The sequence below is a fragment of the Nuphar pumila genome, chromosome 11 (genome assembly GCF_984573655.1).
Source record: "Nuphar pumila chromosome 11, dmNupPumi1.hap1.1, whole genome shotgun sequence".
In the NCBI taxonomy this organism is placed as follows: Eukaryota; Viridiplantae; Streptophyta; class Magnoliopsida; order Nymphaeales; family Nymphaeaceae; genus Nuphar; species Nuphar pumila.
Genome location: NC_143259.1, coordinates 3,650,184 through 3,675,316, shown reverse-complemented (window position 1 = coordinate 3,675,316; position 25,133 = coordinate 3,650,184). Strand labels below are relative to the sequence as shown.

Below are 25,133 nucleotides of genomic sequence, written 5' to 3'. Positions count from 1 at the left end.
TTTAATAAATGGGTTGGGTCGGGTAAACGGGTTCTCAGGTTCGCGGGTCAGGTTGACGGGTCGGGTTGATGGGTTGACGGGTCGGGTTGGCAGGTCGACGGGTTGGCGGGTTGGGTTGGCGGGTTGACGGGTCGGGTTCACGGGTTCGCGGGTTGGCAGACGGGTTGGCGGGTCGGGTTGGCGGGTTGACCCACCCGCCTAACCCGTTTATTAAACGGGTCAGCCGGGTTGGCATACCCCCAACCCGAACCCGACCTGTTTAATAAACGGGTTACGCGGGTCAACCCGTTTATTAAACGGGTTGGCTTAAGCCCAACCCGAACCTGCCTAAGAGGCGGGTTGGCGGGTCGGGTTGGCGGGTCGTGTCAGAAATTGCCACCCCTACTCATATGTGCTCTAAGGCAGGCAAAAAGTTATATATGTGATTTGATCATGCTCATATGTGTTCTATGGCAGTCAAAAAACTGAATATGTGATTATAGCATGTACATATGTTTTCTAAGGCAGTTAGAAAAACTCTATATGTGATTCTATCATGCTCATATGTGCTCTAAGACAGTTAAAAAGTTGTATATGTGATTCTAGCATGCTCATATGTGTTCTGCGGCAGTCAAAAAATTGAATATGTGATTATAGCATGCTCATATGTGTTCTATGGCAGTCAAAAAAACTGAATATGTTAAGACAATCAAAGTTACATGAAATCTAACGACATGTAATATATTGTATGAAACTTTCATACCTGAGAGGGACCTGCAATCAAAGTTCCCCTGTTCAGCAAAAAACTGTTGAACTCAGCTCGGAGAACATCGACGATGATTTCATGGAAGTAGTCACGCATTGTGTCCTTAACGATCTGATGTACATCATCACCAGAGTGAATAGGCTATTGCTTGGAGCTTATGTCGACGGAAGAAGTCTGTGAGCCGTAACTGAAAGAAACAATAACAGGTGAAATGTTCATATTACTCCCAAACCCGAACACACGACCATTTTTGGGTTCACCTGCTGCAGTCACCCATGTTGCATGATCAAATGATGGATGCTGAGTAGCGTCATCACTATATCGCTCTACCATCTGTTGCTCATATGTCTCCTACAAAATAATGTTTAAAGTATGCATTAATAATTAATGATAACATTATGATAACTTGCATATTTCAATGATTATTAATAGAATAAATACATATCGTTGTCGTTCTCGCCTTCTCTGATACAAAGTCTCCCGTGGTCTTCCGTTTATGTGTTTCAACAAACACATCCTTATATGGTACAATGTCTCCTTTTTCTACTTCCTGCGAAGTTAAATGATAAAAGATTTAGTTAACAAGTTTGCAACAATACTTATAAAATTAATATTATATATTGATGAGTTACCATTTTCTTCAGGTGGCTCCCAAATGTCTTAGATCCACCTGTGTGTAGATGGGCTTCGGCCATTTTCGCTCGATTTTGTGCAGCTTTCGCAGAATGATTTCGAAATGCATCCCCCGCCCACTTATCGCACATTCCATCCCAATAATCTCTCTTGATAGTAATAGGGTCATGGCCCTTCCACTGTAGTGGATCATCTATTCCGCCAGATGCTTTTTTTGTTGCAGTCTTCATATTGTGCAGCATGTCTGCAAATCGATTGGCAACCACCTTCTACCACACCTTCCTTGCATCATTTTCCTCCACCGTAGTTGCGAAGCGATTCGAAGCCTACAAATATTTTCAGAAAGTAAGTTGACACGACTAAAAAAAATGTAAATATGAAACACATTAACAATGAGAAACAACTGTATACCGTGAATGAGGATCACAATTTATCTATCACCTCTTTTGGATACTCTTTTCATTGAGTAACTGGTCTTAGTAGATGTTGAAGAAGTGAATTCTTAATCTCGCGTACTACTTTTTGTGGCTCAAACCTCGTACTGTGTATGAATTGGTACACAGTAAATATCAATACAAAATATTTATAAGATATGCAATAATTGAAAACAAAATACTTACGGTCGATTATCGATATATAATATTCGAATGAGTCTTCTTGTGCCAGACTGAGAAGACTCTGCATCATGTGTTGGCTCCTGACTTGTGTGATCAACTGGTATAGGTGGGTCGTGTACAGGCGAAACATCATCTGTAAAAAAATACGTTAGAAATTCTCAGAATGCGCATTTCAACTAATCAAGCATCCAATTAGTTAAATGATATACCTATCACAGGAGCCCGTGGAGATGAAGGCTGGGTCTGACTACTACTGGATGAACAACCACTGTAACCTCCACGGACCATATTCTAACAAATAATAAATGTCATACAGTACATTCAAATAATTCGCATCAAGTATTACAATATATTCAAATCATTCGCATCAAATATTGCAATACATTCAAATGATTCGCAACAAGTATTACAATACATTCAAATAATTCAAATCATTCACATCAAGTACAATATAACTCATTCATTCGCATCAAGTATTACAATACATTCAAGTCATTCACATCAAGTATTACAATACATTCAAGTCATTCACATCAAGTATTGCAATGCATTCAAATCATTCACATCAGGTACTGCAATGCATTCAAATCATTCACATCAGGTATTGCAATGCATTCAAATCATTCACATCAAGTATTGCAATACAACTTATTCATTCACATCAAGTATTACAATACATTCAAGTCATTTACATCAAGTATTACAATGCATTCAAGTCATTCACATCAAGTATTACAATGCATTCAAGTCATTCACATCAAGTATTGCAATGCAATCAAATCATTCACATCAAGTATTGCAATATATGATGTCATACAATAACAAGAATTATGATGCATCCATTGATAACTTAATATTTTCATGTGCAAACTATTAATGACACGATACAATCATTTGAAGCATGCTTTTATTATACAATTTCACATGGAAGCCATAATCAAATTGAAAGTAACTACATGCAAGCATGGATACAATTACATCAAACATTGCAATACATCGTAATCATTCATATCAAACAAATGGCAAACATGTACCTGCAACAAACACACTTCAATATTCCACTTACTACTACCATGCCTAGCATGGAATCCGTACTCCAAAAATAAGAACACTTCTATATTCATACATTAAAATCATGCTCAGCATGATCTCCGAACTCCAACAAAGCAACCCTAGATATCAACAACTAAGTGAGTGTGTGAACAATAAAGTGTTACATCTAATAAATTAAATAACATGTGATGTGCTTGCATCACTTACTCACCACGGGTATTTACTCGATTTGCATTATTTTTGTCACTTACTTACCACGGGTGGCTGAGCACAAGCGGCTTTTGTTGAGAAATCTGCAAAAAACACTGTTTTAAAATGAAGTCACAAAAAAAAATGAGTCAAATGAAAACATCTTGCATAGGCCTTGAGAAGCCCAGTACCCAATGACCTACCGAAACCGCAGGGGGTCGACCCCCTGTCGGAAAACACAGGGGGGGCGACCCCCTTAAGGTATTTTAGAAATTACCCATCTCCGGGCGGCGGCGAACGACGAACGGTGGGGTCGGCGAACGGTGGATGGTGGGGCCGGCGAACGACGAACGGCGGAAGGCTGGCGGGAGCGGGAGCAGAGAAAGAAGAAAAGAAAAGAGAGCTGGGATTAGGGTTATGCGACAATTCGCGATGGCTTAGCGACAGATTAATTCCATCGCTAAGCCGCCGTAAATCAAAACACGTAAATGGCGACGGAATATATTCTGTCGCTAATTAGCGACGAAATATTTTTCGTCGCAACCGCCGTCGCTAAATGTTGTGTCTGTTACGACAAAATATTATGTCGCAAAATCCACCGCTAATTGGCAACAGATTTTGCAACGGGATATATTTCGTCGCTATTTTCGTAAATTTCATTGATTATAGCGACGGATGTGTTGCGCTCATTAATCCGTCGCTAACTAGCGACAGAATAATTTCGTCGCTAATAACCTATTTTCTTGTAGTGTATAAAATATATAAATATATATATATATATATATTATATATAATTTCCAGTATTTTATCAATATATTATATATAATATGTATTATATGATATTTTTATAATATATTTAATGTATAAATTTATTAATATATGTATGACCATATTTTTATATATAATATACTTAAATTTTATATTATATTTCATATAATATATATAATATATTATATATGTATATATACACATGACTCGGCTGCATCAACTTAGTGACTCAGGCCAAGTTTTGTACAAAACGAGTTTGTAATCATATTTGACCCAGTGATGGCGATCTCGGCTGAGTCACTGGGTTGACTGGGCGAGTTTTTAAACTATGGCCAAAGTGTTATGATTTCCCTCTTTAAGCCACCTACATCGAAATTTTTTCTTCCAATTGACTTCTTCAAGTCTGAGAATGTCTAATAGTTCGCCTTGAAGATGAAGCTCTTCATCAATGGCTACAGAGTCACCTTGATCAACATGGATTTGCAAAGATTTTATCGCCTCACTAATCTGGGTTTACCGCAGCTTCAGATCCCCTACCATATTTCTCTTCCATTCCCTAAGATATCGTCCAACAGCCAATAATTTAGATGCCTTTAACGCAGTTCCTGACAGTTGCTAAAAGGTATAAACAACTCAAAAAAGTGTCCGATTTGCATCTCTCTCTCTCTCTCTCTCTCTCTCTCTCTCTCTCTCTCTCTATATATATATATATATATATATATATATATATATACCTTTTTAATAGACAAGTTGGAACTTGGAAGATGGCCCATACAAAGATAAGATAGTCCAACTCCTCCCTAAAGTTTCTTATCTTAATTGAGGGTTAATGTATATATGCTACCCTCGTGGGTAAAGAACTTCTGATAGAAAACTATAATATTTTTAGTTTTTAATATTTTTTTTTTAACATCTAACCCCCTAGATGTGATCATTGGGTTTATAAAAATCTGTACTTAGATCATGTTATTCCAATATGTAGGTAAGATTTTGCAAGGGTTGAAATATCAATGGCTTACAATGTATCATAAGTTCAACCCTCGTAAAACCGTACATTTAAAAAACATGTTCTAAGAGTACTTTGACTTGGGGTGGCAATTTTTGACAGGACCCGCCAACCTGCTTCTTAGGCGGGTTCGGGTTTGGCTTAGACGGGTTAGTATCATAAACGGGTCAACCCGCCTAACCTGTTTATTAAACGGGTCGGTTTCGTGTTAGGGGTATGCCAACCCGTCTGACCCGTTTAATAAACGGGTTAGGCGGGCGGGTCAACCCGTTTACCCGAACCCGACCTGCCAACCCGCCTGCCAACCCTTTTACCCATTTACCTTTGGGTCCTTTTTCTTTTGAATACTTGATTAGGGATTTAGGGTTTCTCTCGGAGAACAAAGGCTAATCCGACGACGATCTTGCCTTCTTTGTGGGCACTCTTCAGCTCGATCGCCGGTGGCGTCCACTCCGTCACCATCACCTTCATCTGACCACCACCACCGGTGGCGTCCTTTCCTTGACCGAGATTGTCGCTAAAGCGCAACTTGGACTCGTCGAAAAATCTGGTGGTAGAGAGGCCGGAAGGTTTAACGGCGATGGTGGTGGCGGCCTTCTTCTCCTTTTCGCCCTGGCTCGATTTTGTCCGCTCGTAGGGGGAGAGCCATTTGGCCCTCATGTACCTGGGCTTCCGCCAAGGTGGGAACTGGGAAGTGGAGCCCCTTCCTCTTCAGCGATTGTTTCGCGGCCTCGGAGATGATGGTAACGATCTGGTGGAGCCGGTCGGCTTTCTCGACGAAGATGGACGACAGGGACTGGAGCACTGCCCGGTAGTGGCTCGTCGACCCGTTTACCCATTTACCCGAACCTGACCCGCCAACCCGCTTGCCAACCTGTTTACCCGACCCTAACCCACCCGCCAACCTGCCCGCCAACCAGTTTACCCGCTTACCTGAAACCGACCCGACAACCTGCCAACCCGTTTACCCGACCCGACCTGTTTATTAAACGGGTTAACCTTGTCGTGTCGGGTTACCCATTTAATAAATGGGTCGAGTTCGTGTTTGCCACAGCTGACCCGTTTAATAAACAGGTTGGGTTCATGTTGAGGTATGCTGATCCGCCAACCCGTCATGTTGACCCGACCCTATTGCCACCCCTAACTTTGACCATGCTGAATGCATTCATGGGTAAGATTTGGTCAAAACAACAATTTCTCACTATGAGTTCAAACTAGGGGATTTCATGGTCCTTGTGTACATTGTGGAGGGTGAGGATATGATTTGGTAGATCACTTGATCTGCTCTTGATAAAGCCCCAACCTGAACAGCTCTAACTTTTGAACTTGTACCTGACCTTGTAAGTTTCCGGATTAGGTCGAGAAGATTTGCCAGCTGTACCTAGGGATGACAAGAGATTGGATTCTGATGGAAAAAGATAAAACCCAATTAGGAGTCGAATGAAAAAAGTTAAAACCGAATCCTGATCCCACTAGCTTAAAACCCGATATTTACACTCAATTGGGTTTGGGTTTTAGTTAGATTCAGATATTAACCGGATTGGGGTCGGGTTTCAATAAAAAAAATCAATACTGAACACAAATCCGATTTCTAATTGGATCCGGATTTGGCTACCGAATCTGACTAATCATATTCGGATTTGGTTGGCATCCCTAGTTGATCCCACATCCAGACCGAATTCACTCTTATATTTTCTCACTCCTGCTTAGGCACGCCAGCAATTTGGATTTGGGTTAGATATTTAATTGAATCTGAAGCTGTTCAGTCGAATTTGGTAGAGTACACAACATTCGACCATAATTGGATTTGCATTTGGTATTGAGTTCTGCATCCAACTCTGAACCAAATTTTTTTATTTGATGCATATCGAGTTAGATATTTAGGCTCTGTTTGGGAGACTTGAATTGGAAGTATGTTGTCGTTTCCTCAAGAGCTCTCATACTCCCTGCTGTTTGAGAGCAGGTGGTGTTGCCAAAATGCTGAATTGGGAATGGAGTTGGCAGAACCAACATCACATTTCAACACCATTCATAAAAGAGGATGTTTTTGGCATCTCCATCCTCAACACCACATTTTGGTGAATCCAACTTCTGGCAACACATGAAATTGCTGTTTCCATCTCAATGTAAGGCTTCTAATCCATAACGGATTTTATCAAATATTCAACCAAATCCAACTTTGTCTAGTTAAAGCAAAACCATATCCAATTATAAGTGGATGCATATATGAATTCGTTTAAGCAACATCAAATTAGTTGGATCTGGTATTGACAACATCCGATCTGAATCTGAACCTATTACATCCTTCGGTCAGCAATTTTATGCTCATATGGGGAATTGGAGTTTGAGTCAGAAACAACACCCGATACAAACCCGGCCCATTAACAACCCAAGCCTTAAGGTACTCAGGTCCACATTTGGCATTAGCATTGTACATCTATATCCACATTGGACTCCGAGCTTGAGTTAGATCGGATCCAGTAATGCCTTCATCCAAGCTGAATCCGACCCGTTTACATCCAAAGTCCAGTCAGATCACCTTGACGGATTCATCGGCTATACTCAATCCCCACCGCACATCTCCCTTGATGGACAGATGTGAATGGGCTCCACCTCAGAGTTCCTCAAGTGAGATGTACGGTGTAGATTGAATATAACCATCGATCAATGACCAGATCTGTGCGGATGTATAAATTAGCAGAAAACAGAAACTCTCTTCAAAGAATACATTGTGCAGGAACCATGCCGGTGAGTTTCTTTTTATTAATTTTATTTTTGGTAAATTTGCTTTAGGGTTTATGGGGTGGTGTGGAGAAAAGAATGCGGTTTCGAATTTGGGAAAAAAACTAGGGTTTTGAGTGTTCTTATGCATTGACTTGGCTGGTTTTATGTGGTTTATTGGTAGATCTGACTCGAATTTTTGGGTTTTCCTCTTATTTTCCTTGTTGGGTGGTACTGGAAGAACGAAATGTGGGGTTTTTGTGGGATTATGGGAAGAAAATTTGGGTTTTGTGGTGGGTGTGATTCTGATTCTACACTTTGCAGATGAGGAGGCTTCTAGAAGTAGGGCCACCAGGCCCTCTGAGGTACATAATCGGGGCTATGATCATGATGGTCGGCGTCGTTTTTCCGGTCGGATACATGATGTTCCGGAACAAGCGTTCACCGTCTTCGTCGTCGGCCTACTCCAAGCAGACGTAGGTGTGCCTTTTCTGTTTGTCGATTGGGGTTACAGTCTGATCGATTGTGCATGTTTTGATTGGAATTTGATTTGATCTTTGTGTGAATTTCTGTGTTGGGGAGTTTGTTCTGCTATCGATTCGTATTGTTCGATGGGATTTCTTGGAATGTTTGGTATAGGTAGTTGATTTTGAATCTTTTTTCACAAGATTGTGGCTAAAAAAAAGAATTCAAATTTCTGCTGAATCTTCTTTTAGATTTCCTGGTTTTTTTTTTGTCATGGAATGTGATTAGCATGTTATTCCAATTGGGTAATGATGCAATTCAATGTAAGTGTTGTATGGATGGCAGTGGACCGGGGCGGGGGACAAGGTCTCCACCCCGCCCCGTCTCATAAATCTGAACATCCCCGTTTCATGTCCTCCATCCCGTCCAAACGGGTCGAGGCAGGGCGGGGCCCCTTTTTCCCTCGGTCCATTGCCATCCTTAGAAGTAGGGATGGCAGTGGACCGGGGGAAAGCGGGGTCCCGCCCGCCTCGCCCCGTTTGGACCGGGGATGAAGGGTATGAAACGGGGATGGAGGCGGGGACGAAGGTTAAAATCCATCCCCGTCCGGGGGTGGAGGCGGGGATGGACGTGCACTTTTCCCCGCCCCGACCACTTTTCCCCGCAATATCCCCGCCCCGTCTCATCCCCGAACCGGGGATGGAGGACATGAAACGGGGATGGAGGATAAAATCTTGAGGCGGGGCAGCGGTGGAGACCTTGTCCCCCGCCCCGCCCCACTGCCATCCCTACTTAGAAGGATTGTGGGCGGGGCAGGGGAAGGCGGGAATCGGGACGAAGAAAAGCTTAACTCCATCCCCGCACGGGTTTTGATTTTAACCTTCATCTCCGCCGTTTCATGTCCTTCATCCCCACTCCAAACGGGCAAGGCGGGGTAGGGCCCAATTTCCCCGGTCCACTGCCATCCCTAAAATGTTGTATAGAAGTTAAGATCGAACGAGATGATTGCCATTGTGAATTTGTGATTGGTATGTTTGTTACTGTTGTTTTTTTTAGCTACAGAGAAAGCTGGGTTTACCAAGACCCAGTTATACAACGATATCATTTGGGGTTCTAACTTGTAACGTCTCAACACAAGGTGACCTGCACTAACCGCTTTATTTATAACCCCAAGAAACCTCACCCGGCATAATTGGTTACACTGACTTAGCCTGCCATACCAAGTGTCATCTTGCCGGCACAAAACTCCGAGGCTAGAACCCCCACTAGGACCCCCCACCTTGCCCATAGGAAAGATGTTCATGAGCATTGAACCTTGACCACCCATCTAGGGACCAAGGTCCCACCCTACCATGCCAACCCCTTAGGCTACGCCATTGTTGTTGTTGTTGTTGTGCTGCTGGTCGTTGGTGGTGAGCTTAATAAGGGTGTAATGGGGTCTGGCAAACCAACTGGACTGAAGAATTTAACTGATTACACCCAACCGGACCCATGGTCCAGCTCAAGTCCCAAACATGTAACCTGCTGACAAGGGCCCAAATCATGCCTATATGTGTGTTTAATTTTTTATGTTACCTAGATAAAAAAAATTCAAGAATTTTTAATAAACTATAGATTTCCCCTAAATTTACATGGTTTTCTAGTCAAGTATAACCCTTTTAGCCTGTTTTTGAACCAAATCCGATTGTTTCCCAAACTGCCTAAGCCTGTTTATACCTGAAGTGATTTTTTACCCAGAACGTTGTAGAACCGACCCAATTGACGCTCAATCCCAACCCAACCCAATTCACGTACGAACCGAGCCAGTCACTACCCATTAGGTGTTTGACCCAATACGTACAGTCTCCCGATGAATACCCAATTCCAATAACCCATTTGGGTCTAAAACAAACTATGTCCCAAATCTGATTGAAATCAAGCGTTTGGATCTAATTTTGAGACTCAGTCCAAATTTGGTATTATTAAACCATCAATCTTTAGGAGATAGCCTTGTATTGTCCATCTGGAATTTGGACGGTTCACAATGGTGGAGTACCCACCATACATAGCCACCCTCATGTTGGGCTTCAAACGTGAGATAGTAACTCCTCCATTCAGTCATTCATGTATGCTCTTTCCTTGTGCGTTTCAATAACATACGAAGAATGATGTTTGAGTTGGTAACTGATACTATAGTTTTTGCTTCTGTATTTCCTTTTTCAGGGGCAAAAGTGTGATATAGAGCTGCAATTTTGGATGGAAATGGTGGAATTCTTCTCAGCATCAATGGACAGTTGTGGTGGTGATACAACCCTCATATCATTCATGTGCTTGTTTGAGTTGGTTGTTGCAATTGAGAATGCTATGTTTCATTCACTATATTTTCATGTACTACGCATTGCTGGCTATTCTCACAAGTAGAGGTAACTCACTTTTTGATGCGTATCTTGGATATCTGAATCAAGATCTCGTATTTGTTTTTCATGATCTAGGTAAGTTTGTAGTAGCATCACAGTTTTGTGTTTGTGAATGGGGTTTATACTCTCAATTGTGGTAGAAATTTTCATGTCATTGATTCTTTTGCTGTGAAGGGTTGCTTGAACGGTCGCAGGTGTTTCCTTTTCATGATTTTGCCTCCAACACTGGATGTGCTTTGTAAAATGACCACTAGATAATTGGTCTCCGGTTAATACAGAAAAGTAAAAGGGAATCTCTTAAAACCGCAGAAATTGTGCTTGCAATAGGATATTAACATCTAACATGAATTATCGGGCTCAATCATCTAATGTATTCGCTTCTAGGAGGTGGTAGTTGTCAAATGTATTAATTCTCATTCCAGCTACCAGTTTCCAAACAGGGCCTTTGTAAACGGGCTTTGGTATGCGTCATCCACTTACCATGGAACTACATATTGCCTGATGCAGAGGCCGCAGAGTTCCACTAAAATTAAACATTGTCCAAAATAGTATTTTTAGCTTCCAAAGTTCACAGACGCCTGACATTCTGGTCCAAAAACCGCTTGCAGGATTTGCACCACCTTATGAGCTGCCTTATCAAACCCTTCTAGTGCCCTCCATCAAAAGCATAAGATCCAAGAGACGGGCACTCACCCATGGTAGTTTGTATGTCATTCACCATCCAGGACCGCCATCAGAAGTGCCCCTGACCGGATCCGGTCTCTATACAATAGCAGCTAAGAACCCCTTGAACAGATTGTAACCATACCCCAAAACCATCCATGCAAACGAGCTTTCAAGGTAAACTCAAGATGCTTCTGTTTTCACATCCTTAATCGGCATCGTAGCATTTTTTTATGGGATGAAAGACTGGGCGAAGTGCAGTGCAGGTCCTATGCAGAAACATTCCTTCTAGTGAGTTTCCAAAGGACTTGGGCAACGCACGTGATTATGCATCCCAAGTTTCATATCCTTTTGCTGCTGCAACGCTTCTGTGGAAGTCTTGCCTGTTTTCCCAACGCGGACAAGTAGAATCGTAGAAATATCGAGGAATAAAAATGGAGAAATCATCAATACGAATGTAAAACAGTACATGATCTGCGATTGCATTTCAAGTTATCTGTATTAGAGACAACAAACTGAAACATGCGAAATGTGAGCCACTAAACGGGCACACACGCACTCTGAAGCAGGGCCAAAAGAATACACGGACCAATCACTCAGGATCAGGATGAATCGTGCAACCTTCCTATAGCTTCCCCTACTCGAATTCTTTCTCCTTTCCTGACGCAGAATCTAAACTCAGAAGAAACCCCAACATTTTCATATCTCAATCTCGGAGCTTGGAAGACAAGAACAACTGTAGATCCCATTCTGAAAGCTGCCACCTGCGCAAATGGTCTGGATCAGATTGCAGTTTTCCACACGATAAATAACATGAAAATAAAACTACAGGGATGATGTAGAACAAGTCCGTTTATATCCTCCAACCCATAAACACACCTCACCCCTAAACAACAATGCACGCCATATGAATCAATCTAATCCAGAAAAGAACATATGTAGCTTTATACTTTGCAGTTCATACACCATAAAAATAAACAATTGCATAGTTGCAAATTAAGCTATAGAGTAGTCACCTCCTCTCCCTTCTTGATGACCAAACCTGTGCCTTCAGGATCATATAAGCGCTCATCAGGTGGTTCAGGATGCAGCAACTTCCTTGGCCTGTTCGTCTTGAGATCCGGCTCGCTGAAAAGCTGCCCAGGAAAGATTAATTATTATTCCCAGCTTCCTTTCGGGTAAACTTTTGGGGAAAGAAAAACCAGGAAATAGACGATGGACATCAAAAAGGAATAATCAAGGTAGTTATCCCCCATGCACGAAACGATTATTTACCTTGGATTCATCAACACATGTCAAAGCTTATATACTACCAAAATCATGCAGGGAAATAGGATATAATAAAAGATGCATGCATTTTCACCATGGATTCTGCAACAGCATGAAAAAAGCTCATATGTTATGAATTTATCTTGCAGAATACCCCTAATCATAAAACTGCCACGAATTATTTGATTTTGGGTTCTCTGCCAACACATACACAAGCTTATGCCATCAAACTCTTGCAGAAAAAATGTTATTGAAGACCTCTCTCTCTCTCTCTCTCTCTCTCTCTCTCTCTCTCTCTCTCTCTCTCTCTCTCTCAGGTCTGGGTTGTATTGGTCCAGCCCAATATCCACCACTATCTCTGACTGACATGGAGACGCACAAATAAAGGGGACTAGGGAAGGATAAAATCATCCACTGCACCATATGCTCAGGCACACACGAAGACCGGAAGCTGGAGCAGAGCTAGACAGCATCCTGATGCAACTTATCCTTCCGTGTTTAACAAACAATTATATCAAAAGCAACCATGATCTTTTCTTACTGAAATATCCACAAAGAAAATAAAGACTCCAGTACCTTCTCCAAAAACTTAGCAGTCATGTTTTTATAAAGCAAAAGACTATGCATGAAATGAAGAAAATAACAATAATAAACATAAGAATAGCAATACCTTAATGGATCCAACATTTGTTGCACCAATTGCCACCAACGCCATAAATCCTTCCAACCATCGACCTTCAAGGACAACCTGCCAGAACAGTGAAAAAATATTTGTTTCAATAGTTAGTTAGCTACCTATGTAACTTGTGATGAAAGAGTTTTATATATTTCTTAAAAGCAACACAATCAGCAAACCATCTAAATCAGTAACAATATTCTAATTGAAGAACGTGTACATCAATAGTTTGGGCATAGGACTCCAAACATATAAAGGAGAAGGGGAAGCTGATCAAATGTGGATGCATGCTTGAAAAAATAGATTGATGTTTATTAAAAAGAATTTTGTGTGTAGGCTTGACAAAATTTGTTACAATTTACTCTATAGGTGTTTCTGCAGTGTATTCGCATATATTAGAGAGATTCACAAGGATATCTCCACAATAATTGGTAAGAAAAACAAAAAACTTACCCTTTCATTCTCAACATGCAGATTTCTTATTGTTCGTGTGGCACGCTCATTCAGAGGGAAAAGGTGACCTGCACAATATATAAATACTAACTAAAGAGAATCTAAAAACCAAATTTGGAAGCAATAGAACAACGGTCCTATACAAGCATCTGATACATGTCATGATTCACAGCTTACACAAACACTAATTTAAAAGCAATTGATCTTAAGAACATATCCTGAAAAGCATTCATTTCACATGATATGACAAGTTTACAGTGCAACATCATGCTCACATCCGTAGTTTCATGAAAAGCACCCAACAGCCAAATTCAACTTATAACAGTTTTTGCCAGTGATGAGAAAAAATATCCCACTAATAATGAACTCGTACCACTAAAATAGACAACAATGTACAAACTAAGGAAAGCACTAGAAAGACCATAGAACAAGACAAGACGAAATAGTCCATGAAATTTTGGGATGGTCAGGTAAAAAACAATTCTTTAATTAGATAAACTTGCCAACTTTGTAGCTGAGCTTTCTGCAAAGCGAAACGAATTAAGAATCCAAATGGCACACAAGCAAGAGCCAGAAGAGCATTGCCAGCAACACAAACAGTTGTATAACCAATGTCATAAGAAAGACGGATATGGGGAAGAGGAGCCAACAAGACAGGCAGCAGTAGATCAATTGAGGGTTAAATAACCCAAAGCGGTTGCCATAAATTCAGCTTCTGCCAAAAAAATTATGACCACCAGGGAAGCATAGATGCTGGTCCTAATTTGCTTCCATAGACATTATTAACCATGCTAGACACATAAAATCAACATCAAATGCTGAGATGAATTACACTTGATAACATCCAATCATCCCTTACATTGCACCAATTATTCAAACATACACTCAAACAAATTACAATCACAAGATTTGCAATCGTGGAAACAATGGGAAGGGTTAGAAATTTAACAAGGGATTATGTAAGCACTTATATTTACCACACAAAGTGTATGGAAATTAACTGACATTGTACCACTGGAACTTACTAGAGGATTTTATGATATAATTAATCAACTCCACACTATTATGTACGAGACTGGCTAATAAATTGCATTATGCTACCTCTCTCTAGAGGCAATGTCTAGCGCACACATGCACATGACACAAGCACAAAGGTAAAGTGTTTTGAAAGTACATATACACCTTGTAACAACAATGCTTAACCTAATTATGCCACCTAAACACTTTGATATATGAAAGAAATCTACATTATACATCTGAAAACGTAACAGTATAACATGTCCATCAGAAAGTACCGGAGAAATGGCGGCGAAGAAGAACATTCCAATCAACAGGGGAGTGTACTCGATGGTAGTAACCAGGCTTTAAATATATGACACAATAAAATATCCCCTTCACTGGACTGCCAAAGGACATAGCAAAGAATTACATATATCAAAAATATCCATTTCCAATCCCCCCCCAAAAAAGGTACCATAAGAAACTATGCATTGGGAGGAGAAGAAAGCATTTCAATCTCATCACACTTGAACCAACCAAATCAATAACCAACAAAATAAAGGAATTGCCACAATGATACAGGCAAAACATAGGAACCAACGAAGTAACCATGGACTCAAGAAAACACCTTAGGCACTAGCTTAGAGTTTAAAAATGAGTATCAGCCAAACAATAATTATAGCAGAAAAGGGGGGAACATGCAAGAAGAAATATATAGTTTTACAATAAGTAGAGAAACTTGAGTGTTCCTCAAGAAAACAAATATACATAGAAGAACATGAACAACATTTTTCTTTAAGACCCAAAAGCCTCAAAGCTAAAATGAATAGGAGAAGAGAAAGGTGAAAAAAGATGGAGGAACAAGAAATGGATAGCATCAAAACAAAGAAAAACAAGGGCACATATGGTTAATGTGCTAAAGGCAGCTTGATAAAAAAAAAATCTTCTAATGTTTCTTTTCTTGTTGGCATATAACTATATAAGACCCTAAAGAAGTGCCCATTCACATTTATTTAGGTACCAGACGCAATTGAGACATCAAAGAACCTTCAGTATTGAAAGACCATCCACGTGTCAGCAAACTCATTCACCAACGCTAATACAAAGGAGATATAAAATGACGTTAAGGCTTTCAAACCATTTTTTTATGATATAAAATATAAATGCAAGTGCCATAAACAGATTATAATTCAATGAGGTACCTTATGGCCTTCCAACCCATTTTTAGACTATAAATGCATTTGTCACGCATGCATATTGGTTCATTCAATGAGCTATAGGAGTAGCTTACACCAGGATGTGAATCACTAATGACTTGTCAAGCATAGTACACCTTTAAAAAAAATCATCAACAAAATCTTCAATATATCATTTTCATTATATGATAAAAACTAACCTTGTTTTTAGATTATCGGATGGCCTGTACCAAGTAACAGGTGACAGGAAGCATGTTCCATTTGGACAAAATCCTGTCATTTGAGTTCTAATATTTGAAAGTTATATATCAAGGATACTCCAATGTACTCCTATGTTGTGTCCTATTATATACCATTCTTAATGGAAAACTGCAAAGAATTGGTGAGTCCATGTGACATAGTTTGCAAGGATGACAAAGCCTGGCACAACCAACGCACTTGTTGAGACCAAGCTAAGGTTAATATAATCCAAAACTTCACTAAAACGTAGTTTCCACCCATTTGATCTTTTCAGTGTACATTTTGCATTATCCGGGTCATGCCAATACACAGCTTCCTGAGCTATGAGACAAACATCTTTTAAGAAACTATTAACATGAAACCTATCTCCTAATGGCTCCTTGGCTTGGACCCTACTGAACACTGGTTTACACATCTCTAACAAAACCTAGTAAGCATAACATATAAAGATGTATAGCTAAATATATTTGTTAAGAAAATGCTAAACCAGAGATAAAGTTAAGAAAAACTGTTTTCAGAAAAGATTTTTCATAAATTTTGAATATTTAGAATGACCGAGCTCAATATGCACTAAAGTGACCAAATAGGTAATAAAAAAACACAGTGGACTTGAACTGCAAGGGCACTGTTTAATGACATCTATAGGAGGTGATATCAGCCACAAAGCAATGTCAGCACTGCTTATGCTGATGTCACCCTTTAGATCCACTATATCATTTAATAAATTTTATTTCATTTTTGTGTTTTTATTCAGATAACCAGATTGATAAACATGTACTAACTTATCAGTGCAGGATCCCCAACCCAACTTGCTTATTTGGCTATTCCCAATGCATGTGTCCTTAAAATATTTCTTCAAGATTTTCCTGATTATTAAATAAGTTTTGTAGTGAATGTACATTTAAACCAACACATAGAAATTCAATTTTTTAGCAGATTCCTTGCACTCAAATCAATTAACAAAATGCTCTTTAAACACATTTGATCCATTAAAAGATGCATCAAAAACATCTTTGGTGCAAAAGGGGTCTAGAGCTTGGACGCATTTTTTCAGCCCATTCATTGGCAATTTTTTATGCCAGTGAGGTTGGCATAGTTATGCCATCAGAAAGAAATATGTGGACAAATACACACATACAAAATCATGCATATAACATGTACGTACTTGCATACTGACACAAGCATTATTTCTGTTCTTTCCCAAAAAAGAACAGAAAAACATGAGCATTTTCTCTGATTTTTTTTTCAAAATTCTATCTTTGTAGACCCTATATTCTGCAAAACATATTTTCAGCCCCACAATGTAATATTACTGGAAACCTAGAAACACAACCATTAAGAACATACTTACTTCCCTTGAGCACGTTTGTTCAAGTTTACTAAAGACACAGCATATAAAGAATTAATTCTAAGAGAACTATATGCTGCAAACCAAACGGAAATACAACCACCTCCAGAGATGCTAATATACTCTAAAAAACTATATGCGATATCCCACTATGCAGTATGATTAAATAGTTTTTCACCTTTTCTATGTGATACTACTTTACCTTTTGAAACCACTAAATTGTAATATACTTGTTACTACAAAATAATGATTGTAATAATAGCAACAATTGTGTTAAAATCAGCACTTTAAACCACAAAAGCATGCAATACATTTAATAGTTTCTCATATTTCAAAATTTTAAGCTTAATAGCTAAATGAATTCAGAAACTACAAGAAACACAGGAATATATGATTACCTCAGTACATCAGGACCACGTACCCTAGGCGACGCCAATGAGATTCTCCACCATGAATTTTTATTTGAACTAATATTATGACGATTTTCTAAAGGACTATGTTCTTCACGTACATCTCCCACAGCTGGAAGAGGAACAGAGAGACTAGTGCCAAGAAGGGAAGAGGCCGAATACGAAAACCCTTTCACTTGCTCAATCATATCTCCAGGTTCTTGCAATTCTCCAAATCTCAATACTATGCCATCAACAGGACTAACCTATTAACCAAACACAATAAATATTTCATGAACCCATGACAGTCTATAAAGTAACAGCATATAACCCCCAAAAAATTTTTATAGGAGACAAGATAGCACAGCAAGTTACCAGTTACCAGACAGTTTGGGTCAGGGTCTATAGGCCGTGAACCTTCTTTAAGAGAGTGTATAAAGAACTCTTGTAACGAAGCATATTCCTCCAATGGCAAACCAACTTCATCAAGATCTGCAACAAAAAATATGCTTAACAAAAGAATTGCAAACCCTTAAAATACCAATAGTGACACCAAAAAGAGGTACTCAAGTATGGTACTGAGTACTGACAATACTAGGATCTACAAGTTTACATTCAAGATCTTACAAGTATAAACTTCCATAAGCAAACAAGTTCTTTTTCCTTCTCCTTTTTTTTGAGAAGTACAAGGAATATTATTAAAGCAATAAGACAATGAGGTATCACCTACAAAGTCAAAAGTTGACAACACAATGCCATATGGAGGATGTAAACATGATTGAACAAGCTTAAAATGCAAAGCATGATGATTTTTTTATAACAAAAAATGATAAATCCTAGACTAAGAGCTCATAGGAAGCACGATGTTTATGATGCCAAGTAACTGGATAATATGTACAGTAACCCAATGGTTGTACTTACTGAACAATGGTACCTAAGCATTGTGACACTGTTGTACGTATCCAGCAACAAAAACCATATAATAACCCTCAAATTTTGTACAGCATGCCTGTTTACTAGTCTATAAGCTTTGAACATGGCAACAAAGAGCAAGAAATCAACGGGCAGACTGCATGAAGATAACCCATAAATGAGAGAAAGCCCAAATTGACATATTGACTCAACCTCGGTTCATAGCAATGATAATGGTAAATAAACCATGACAAACATATCTCAATGGTCAGTTCAAGCTTTCAATAATCAGAAAAATGCAAATCATACTCCATGACTACTTCCAGAATCCAGAGGGTATGCTAGTAATACAAACTGGCACATAAATATTCATGATGTTCTTACATACTCGGTATAATGTATACCATGTGAAAAAACAGACCACTAAGATCAATATTATTGAATACTTGGACATGAGACATTCAACAGCACAGCATTGCCTCTTCCAACTTTTCTTTCTTTTCCTCTATATTTTTTGCCCTTCATTTTCTACCACTATATACTATTCCAGAAATGTTATAGATTTGCCATCCCCGCCATTTAGGAATTTCTAGGTGTGCACAGTACAAGCAGGCCATAGCAAAGATGTAAAGGGGAGGTAATGGCCTTAAGACTGCTTGAATGATCCAGCTAAAATTGGCAGTAGATAGCATTCCTACCTATGTCACATAGGTGCGGGTGCGGATGCGGCACTTTAAAAAAACTTGGGTGCGGGGAGGGTATATATATAATTTTTAACAATTTTAAGTTAACAATGCTTGTATGTGTGCATTTATGTATTTATATATATATAATATAGATAAAACTGAACTTGGTTAGGGTTAACTAAATTTACTTTTAGACAGAAATGGATCTCAGTGTGGTTGACTTCACCTGACACAAAGGAAGCCATGTCCAAGTGTCGCACCCCCATGGGTGCAGGTGCGACGCGGGTATGGTGCCCTATTAGAAGAGTCCGTGTTACATAGATTCCTACTTTATGACATTGAAAATATTTGAGGATTTTGAAATCCTTTCTGTGGGCAAGGAAATAGATTAGATATTGTGGCTAAAGCATCGGCAGTAGAACCACAGAATAGGAAACAGATAAAAAACATCGGCATAGCCTACAATGCTCCATTCTTCGAATAGATTAGTGAACATGAAAATGGAGTTTCCTTCTGATTCTTAATAATTATCACAAAATACCATCTTTTGATTATGCTTGGAGTGGGCCATATCATTTTTGTAGAGAAACCTCATATTCACATGTAACCTTGTGATGCACCTCCCAAGTTTTTGGCCCACATTACATATGAAATGAGAGTGGCAGGGCAACAAGTTGTGAAAGGACAACCTAGTGATGCATCCCTGTCCTAGGATCACCTCCAGCAGAGATTGCATGCACTGTATGAACTGCAAAAGGAGGCCTAAGAGTTAAAGTATCTGCAGCAGCATCTCTCCCTCAGAACTTTTTACATAATAAGCTACATGGTTTTCATATTGGAATACAGCTTTCTGACAAGCAGTAAACAATACATTCAAAACAGGTTTTAATGGTTTTTCAAACCAGTCTTCTCATCCACAAAAATTAAAGCATCAAGAAGTTATGTGAAGTAAGATGTGGAAAAGGAAAAGAATTCAACCAAGGTGTCATTAGAAGTGGTGGAGTACGGATGTTCTGATTCTCCTGAATCAAGAACCGCTACCAGATTTTGATCTTTTTGACATGTATACAATATTCTTGAAAGACACCACACAAGGAACAATGTTTAAAAGTAGTAAAAAGCAGTTCAAAATCTTATTTTCATACATTAAGAACAATAACATTGTGCACAATATTCATAAAAAGGACCAAAAATAGCAGAATTGCTAAACCCATTACAAAAGATGATAATATACACATCTTATTCAAGAACATCCCAGATAAAGATACACAAGGAACATGTCATTCAAAGAGAAACTACATTGAGAAAACTAAACCAATTAGACACATCTTATCTCACAAGAAAGTTTGTTGTCGAGCTATAATATATACACATCTTACGCATGCTATTGCCGTCTCGGATAGGAACAGTAAGACTAACAAAAACATAACTGTAGTTATAAATTATCCATGACCATGCATGATATTCAGAGAATAATAAACAAAAAAAAAAAGATCATGCTTGGCAAAAGGTACATCTGTTGCAGGATCCATTCAGTGGAATATGGTTATGCAATCACAGAAAACAAAGGAAGAAATCATACTTGTATGAAATGCTCGAGCCCAGCCTTTGTAAACATAAGATCGAAGCATTGTCGGTATTTCCTATGACAAAAATTAAATATTTGTAAAAGAATCATTACATATTTCAAAACATGAGAAACAAATTATTAAATAAGAAAACAACCTACTCTCTGCTTCAATCACGTCAAGTCAATCATAGTGAGTACCAAGACTAATAAGACTGTAGACCACACTTATTTGTCATGCAAAATATAAATTTATTAGAGGAGAAGGATGACACTAACCACATTTGTGATGAAACCCCAAAAGCGGGAAATGGCCCGCAAGGGTAGCAACCTTAAAAAATCAGCCTACATTTAGAAGTCATGGATTTTTGGGTAAGAAGAAGATTAATTTCTGAAGCATGACTACAATCTATGAACAATAGAAGTTTTCAAAGCACAACCAAAATGAAAATTATTTTCCTGAAATAAATAATGAAGCTAAAGCATCAAAAGTTACTCACTTTTACATCAGGGGCAAACTCCAAGTCAATACCACTCTCTCTTGCCTCCTCCATCTGCCATAGCAAAAGGATAAGCAAGTAAATAAATAATTTTGACAATAGAAAAACTGCAATGATCTTATGCATGAGCCAAGTTGTTCAAGTCCAGAGAATGGCCAACAGTAAACAATATCCAGCTAACAGGTGCTGGTTGTGCTTAAGTTCTTAACTGAGTCTGTTGGACCCAGCTAGAGTGATTGAGTGATTCTAGAATGGACCATGCAGGTCAAGTCAAGGGAGAATCAGCAACTCCCCATCGACTTGGTACAACTGCAACGGATGTGGATGTTATTCTTTGTGGGGAAAAATGCAAATCACACAAATATTGCAAAGTTGCAGCATTTCCTGGCACTTGACCCAAGCTGCACAGCAATCTCAGTTGAACAGAACGTGTAAGAACTGGATGAAACTCCAACTCTAGACCTAGCCATTGAGAATTTCCTGTATCCAAGAAACTGCTTATAGAAAATTATGATCATGTTTCCCTCCTCTTACACACTAAAAATCTTCACATATATGAAGTGTTCTTCCATCAAGGGACCACATCAACATTCTGTAGTGGCAGAAAGAGTTACCAGAAGCTTCATAGATAGGTGGGAAGCACGCTTCCCTGAAACTCGCTTCGGAAGCACGAAACTTGATAGAAATCTTGATTCTCCCGTGTTTCTCCTATGCTTCCCACATGTTTTTTCCCTGCTTCCCTACACGATTTCTATACGCTTCTCTCACACTTCTTGTTATGTTTTTCATGTGCTTCCTTTCACACTTCCCGCTCACTTCTCATGTACTTTTTTAAAATTGGCAATCATCACTTTTGGATTTTGAGAAGAATTTCATTCTTACACTACAAAATTACAAATTTTAAGAATAATCAATTTTATTTCAGTTTTAATTTTTTTCTCCTTTGATTTGTGTTTTTCTTCTCATTTGATCTCATATCACTTTCTCTTTTATTCCTATTTCGCTTTTAAATTGATTCTTCGCTTCCAGCTTCTTATAAATTTTAAAATATCTTGCTTCTCGTTTTGTTTCCCGTTTCCGCTTCCTAGTCTGGTGACCTTGGGCAGAATGCACTCAGCACTCCAATAGTTGCAATTTCTCATATCTATATGTATATGTATAGAATATCATTTATGTGATGGCCATTTGCTACTTACTAGCAAGTCCATGTTTTAGAAACCAACCGATTAATATTATTGTGTGGACAGAATCAATAATTGTCATTAGATTAAGTACAAATACACGAATACCAGTAATGTCCACTATAGCATTTGAAATCATTCACTCTTTTTTTGTGATAATCAAAATGAAATGTCCAAACAACAATATTAGTGATCCTAGGGAAAAATCACATAGAAGCTTGTCATCTTTTCTACAGAGAATGCCAAATGTGAACTACTAATAATGGAGGTTGAATTTTTCTGAACAGGGAATTAAGATACGGATGCATATAAAAGGTCCACTAGGGAATCCAGAATGCTTTTAAGAGATTAACAGGAACAAACTATACAGTACATACTCTAACCCAACAGATTTACCCTATACAGTTTACACATAGCCATTTAGTCAGCTTCTCATAATAAACAGATTTAGTGCAGTCTAGACTTTAGTTAGTGCAATTTAGATCCAACTCTCACCATGTCACTTTTTCCTAATTAAAGGATGATGATGGGCCCCATGTGGGCAAGAATTCAGACTGCAGTTCTTTTTTTTTAACGGACTAGTTGTTATGCATCATGTGTTACTCTATATTTTCCATACGGGTTACAAGCTAACAAATATAACGTCCTTTGTTAACAATGAAAATGAAAACTTGTAGGCAGATAGTTTGAAGTATTGATCATGTGGAAATAAAGCAATCAACTTATTTTCATTAAACACGCATTAAACGAAAGTCATTTACCTTCTTGTCATCATAAAGACGCCTTGCGTGCAGAGCGCCAAGCATCACTATGGTAGCCACGGTTGCACCAGGCAGAAGAAAAGAGTTTCCTGAGAAATACCAGCAAAACATAAGAAGGTAAGCTCCAAATGCTTGCAATTAAATGAGCAAAATAAAATGCTAGCTTTCTTTTCTCTGAAACAAGGAAACGAAAGTTATTCTTTATACGCCACATCCTTCCCATTCCACCTACTGACTTCTTACTTATTTGTTCATAATCCCATTGACATACCAAACGTCAATTTGGAGATACAATAAGAGCTGCAGCCGTGGGTTTTAGTTATTTCCCAATTACAAATAACTTCACTTACATATATTAAATATAGGCACTGAATTCACCTTCACACTTCTCTTACAACCTGTACCACATATTACCATAGTGGTACCCAACAACGACCATACTTACAGGTAACTCTACGTCGATCGAAGTCCCTTTTCCACGCCGAAACCAAACTAAAAACTTACTACATAGTGCGAGACTTCAAAAACCACCTTTAGCAACAAGTTTTTGATCAATATGCATCGAAAACCAAACCTATCAAGACCGTCAAAATACACACACATCATTTGTGAAGATGATACTTTCCATGTAATTATCAGCAGGAAATAGTAAAAACTATATAATGAACACACAACACTACGATAAAATTCGACTCGCAATTCGGAATTGCGTTCTCTCGTGCAAGAGCTTAAGAAAATCAAGAAAACGAAAACAATCGCAAACGCATCCGATCAATGAGGGTGGAAATGAATGGAGGAGAGGATTAACCTTGAGGATTGTTACCCGTGTTGAAGGACGCTCGGCTTGTGGCGAGGCTTCTCCTGGAACCACCGATCGGTCCGTTCGGATGAGAAGCGAGAGGTTGGAAATGATGCGGGAAATGCCACACCTTCGTATAAACCCTAAACCACATCTTTGTAAACCCGATTCGCACACTCGGGGAGAGCAGGAGAGAAGGAGGGAAGGTTTAGGGTTTTAGGAGTGGCCCGAGCGTCTTGGTCAAGAACAAGAAAAGGAAATAATGGCGGGGAGAGAGAGAGGGCTTTTATAGCGCTCAAAATCTACCCGTCTAGTGGTGCAAACGAATCGGATAGAGCAGGATCACTATTGATCCGAATTTGAGACCCGGATCCGAATTCACCATGTGCCTTCGCATGTAAAACGTACAACTGTACAAGCGAGTCAAAATTGAATACAGGTACAAGGGGAAAGTCGATCCAAAACTGAATCCGTATTCGAATTTTCCAATTTACAATCCCGAATCTGATCCCAAAAACGTTCACATTTTATTTTGAGATTCATTTCATGCACAAAAGTAACATGCAATCAGATCAAAGATCCAGCCAAAGCTGGTTTATTTGCATCTAGGGATGTCAATGGATAGGATTTTATCAGATATCCAACCAACTTTGATTCTGTTTAGTTGCATTTGATGAGCCAAAACCATATCCGAATATAATCAGTTGCGACTATGCTTTTGATTTTTTGCTATCGAATCCAACAAATATCTGAATTTATCAGATATCCAAATCCATTTATATGTAAAAAAATGGATCTGGTATGAGATTTTCACTGTCCGAAGCCGAAGCCGAATTTGAATCCGTTAAGCCAGCATCTGATCAGCGAATACGGCTTTGGCTACATCGGATCTGAATCCAAA

General features: G+C 39.0%; 2 protein-coding genes across 4 annotated transcripts; one reads left to right on the top strand and one right to left on the bottom strand.

Moving 5' to 3' along the window:
* The first annotated feature begins 7,736 nt into the window (after positions 1-7,736).
* Positions 7,737-8,414, top strand: LOC149821667 (uncharacterized). The gene is made up of 2 exons (XM_089981259.1): positions 7,737-7,759; positions 8,057-8,414. Exons 1-2 carry the CDS (start codon positions 7,754-7,756, stop codon positions 8,210-8,212), a joined length of 162 nt encoding a protein of 53 aa, XP_089837385.1. The 5' UTR covers positions 7,737-7,753; the 3' UTR covers positions 8,213-8,414.
* A 3,269-nt stretch (positions 8,415-11,683) lies between these two features.
* PSD1 (phosphatidylserine decarboxylase 1) lies at positions 11,684-24,459 on the bottom strand. Of its 3 annotated transcripts, none has more exons than XM_089980483.1 (12): positions 24,242-24,459; positions 23,434-23,522; positions 21,492-21,545; positions 21,271-21,336; positions 21,007-21,067; positions 18,209-18,318; positions 17,836-18,092; positions 14,950-15,056; positions 13,655-13,722; positions 13,196-13,273; positions 12,273-12,392; positions 11,684-12,020 (listed from the first exon to the last, which is right to left on the bottom strand). In XM_089980483.1, exons 1-12 carry the CDS (start codon positions 24,384-24,386, stop codon positions 11,859-11,861), a joined length of 1,317 nt encoding a protein of 438 aa, XP_089836609.1. In that variant the 5' UTR covers positions 24,387-24,459; the 3' UTR covers positions 11,684-11,858. The 3 variants fall into 3 exon arrangements, with proteins under 3 accessions (XP_089836609.1, XP_089836610.1, XP_089836611.1); XM_089980484.1 differs by having other exon boundaries at positions 24,257-24,459; XM_089980485.1 differs by lacking the exon at positions 24,242-24,459 and adding an exon at positions 23,879-24,133.
* Between the last annotated feature and the right edge of the window lie 674 nt (positions 24,460-25,133).

Bases quoted from the DNA above. Each gene is read 5' to 3' on its own strand.
- PSD1 (XM_089980483.1), bottom strand. From the start codon at position 24,386: ATGTGGTTTAGGGTTTATACGAAGGTGTGGCATTTCCCGCATCATTTC. The intron at 21,337-21,491 runs GTGAGTAACTTT...TTCTAAATGTAG, and splicing joins AGTTTGCCCCTGATGTAAAA to GCTGATTTTTTAAGGTTGCT. The intron at 18,093-18,208 runs GTAACTGGTAAC...TTTGGTTAATAG, and splicing joins ACCCTGACCCAAACTGTCTG to GTTAGTCCTGTTGATGGCAT.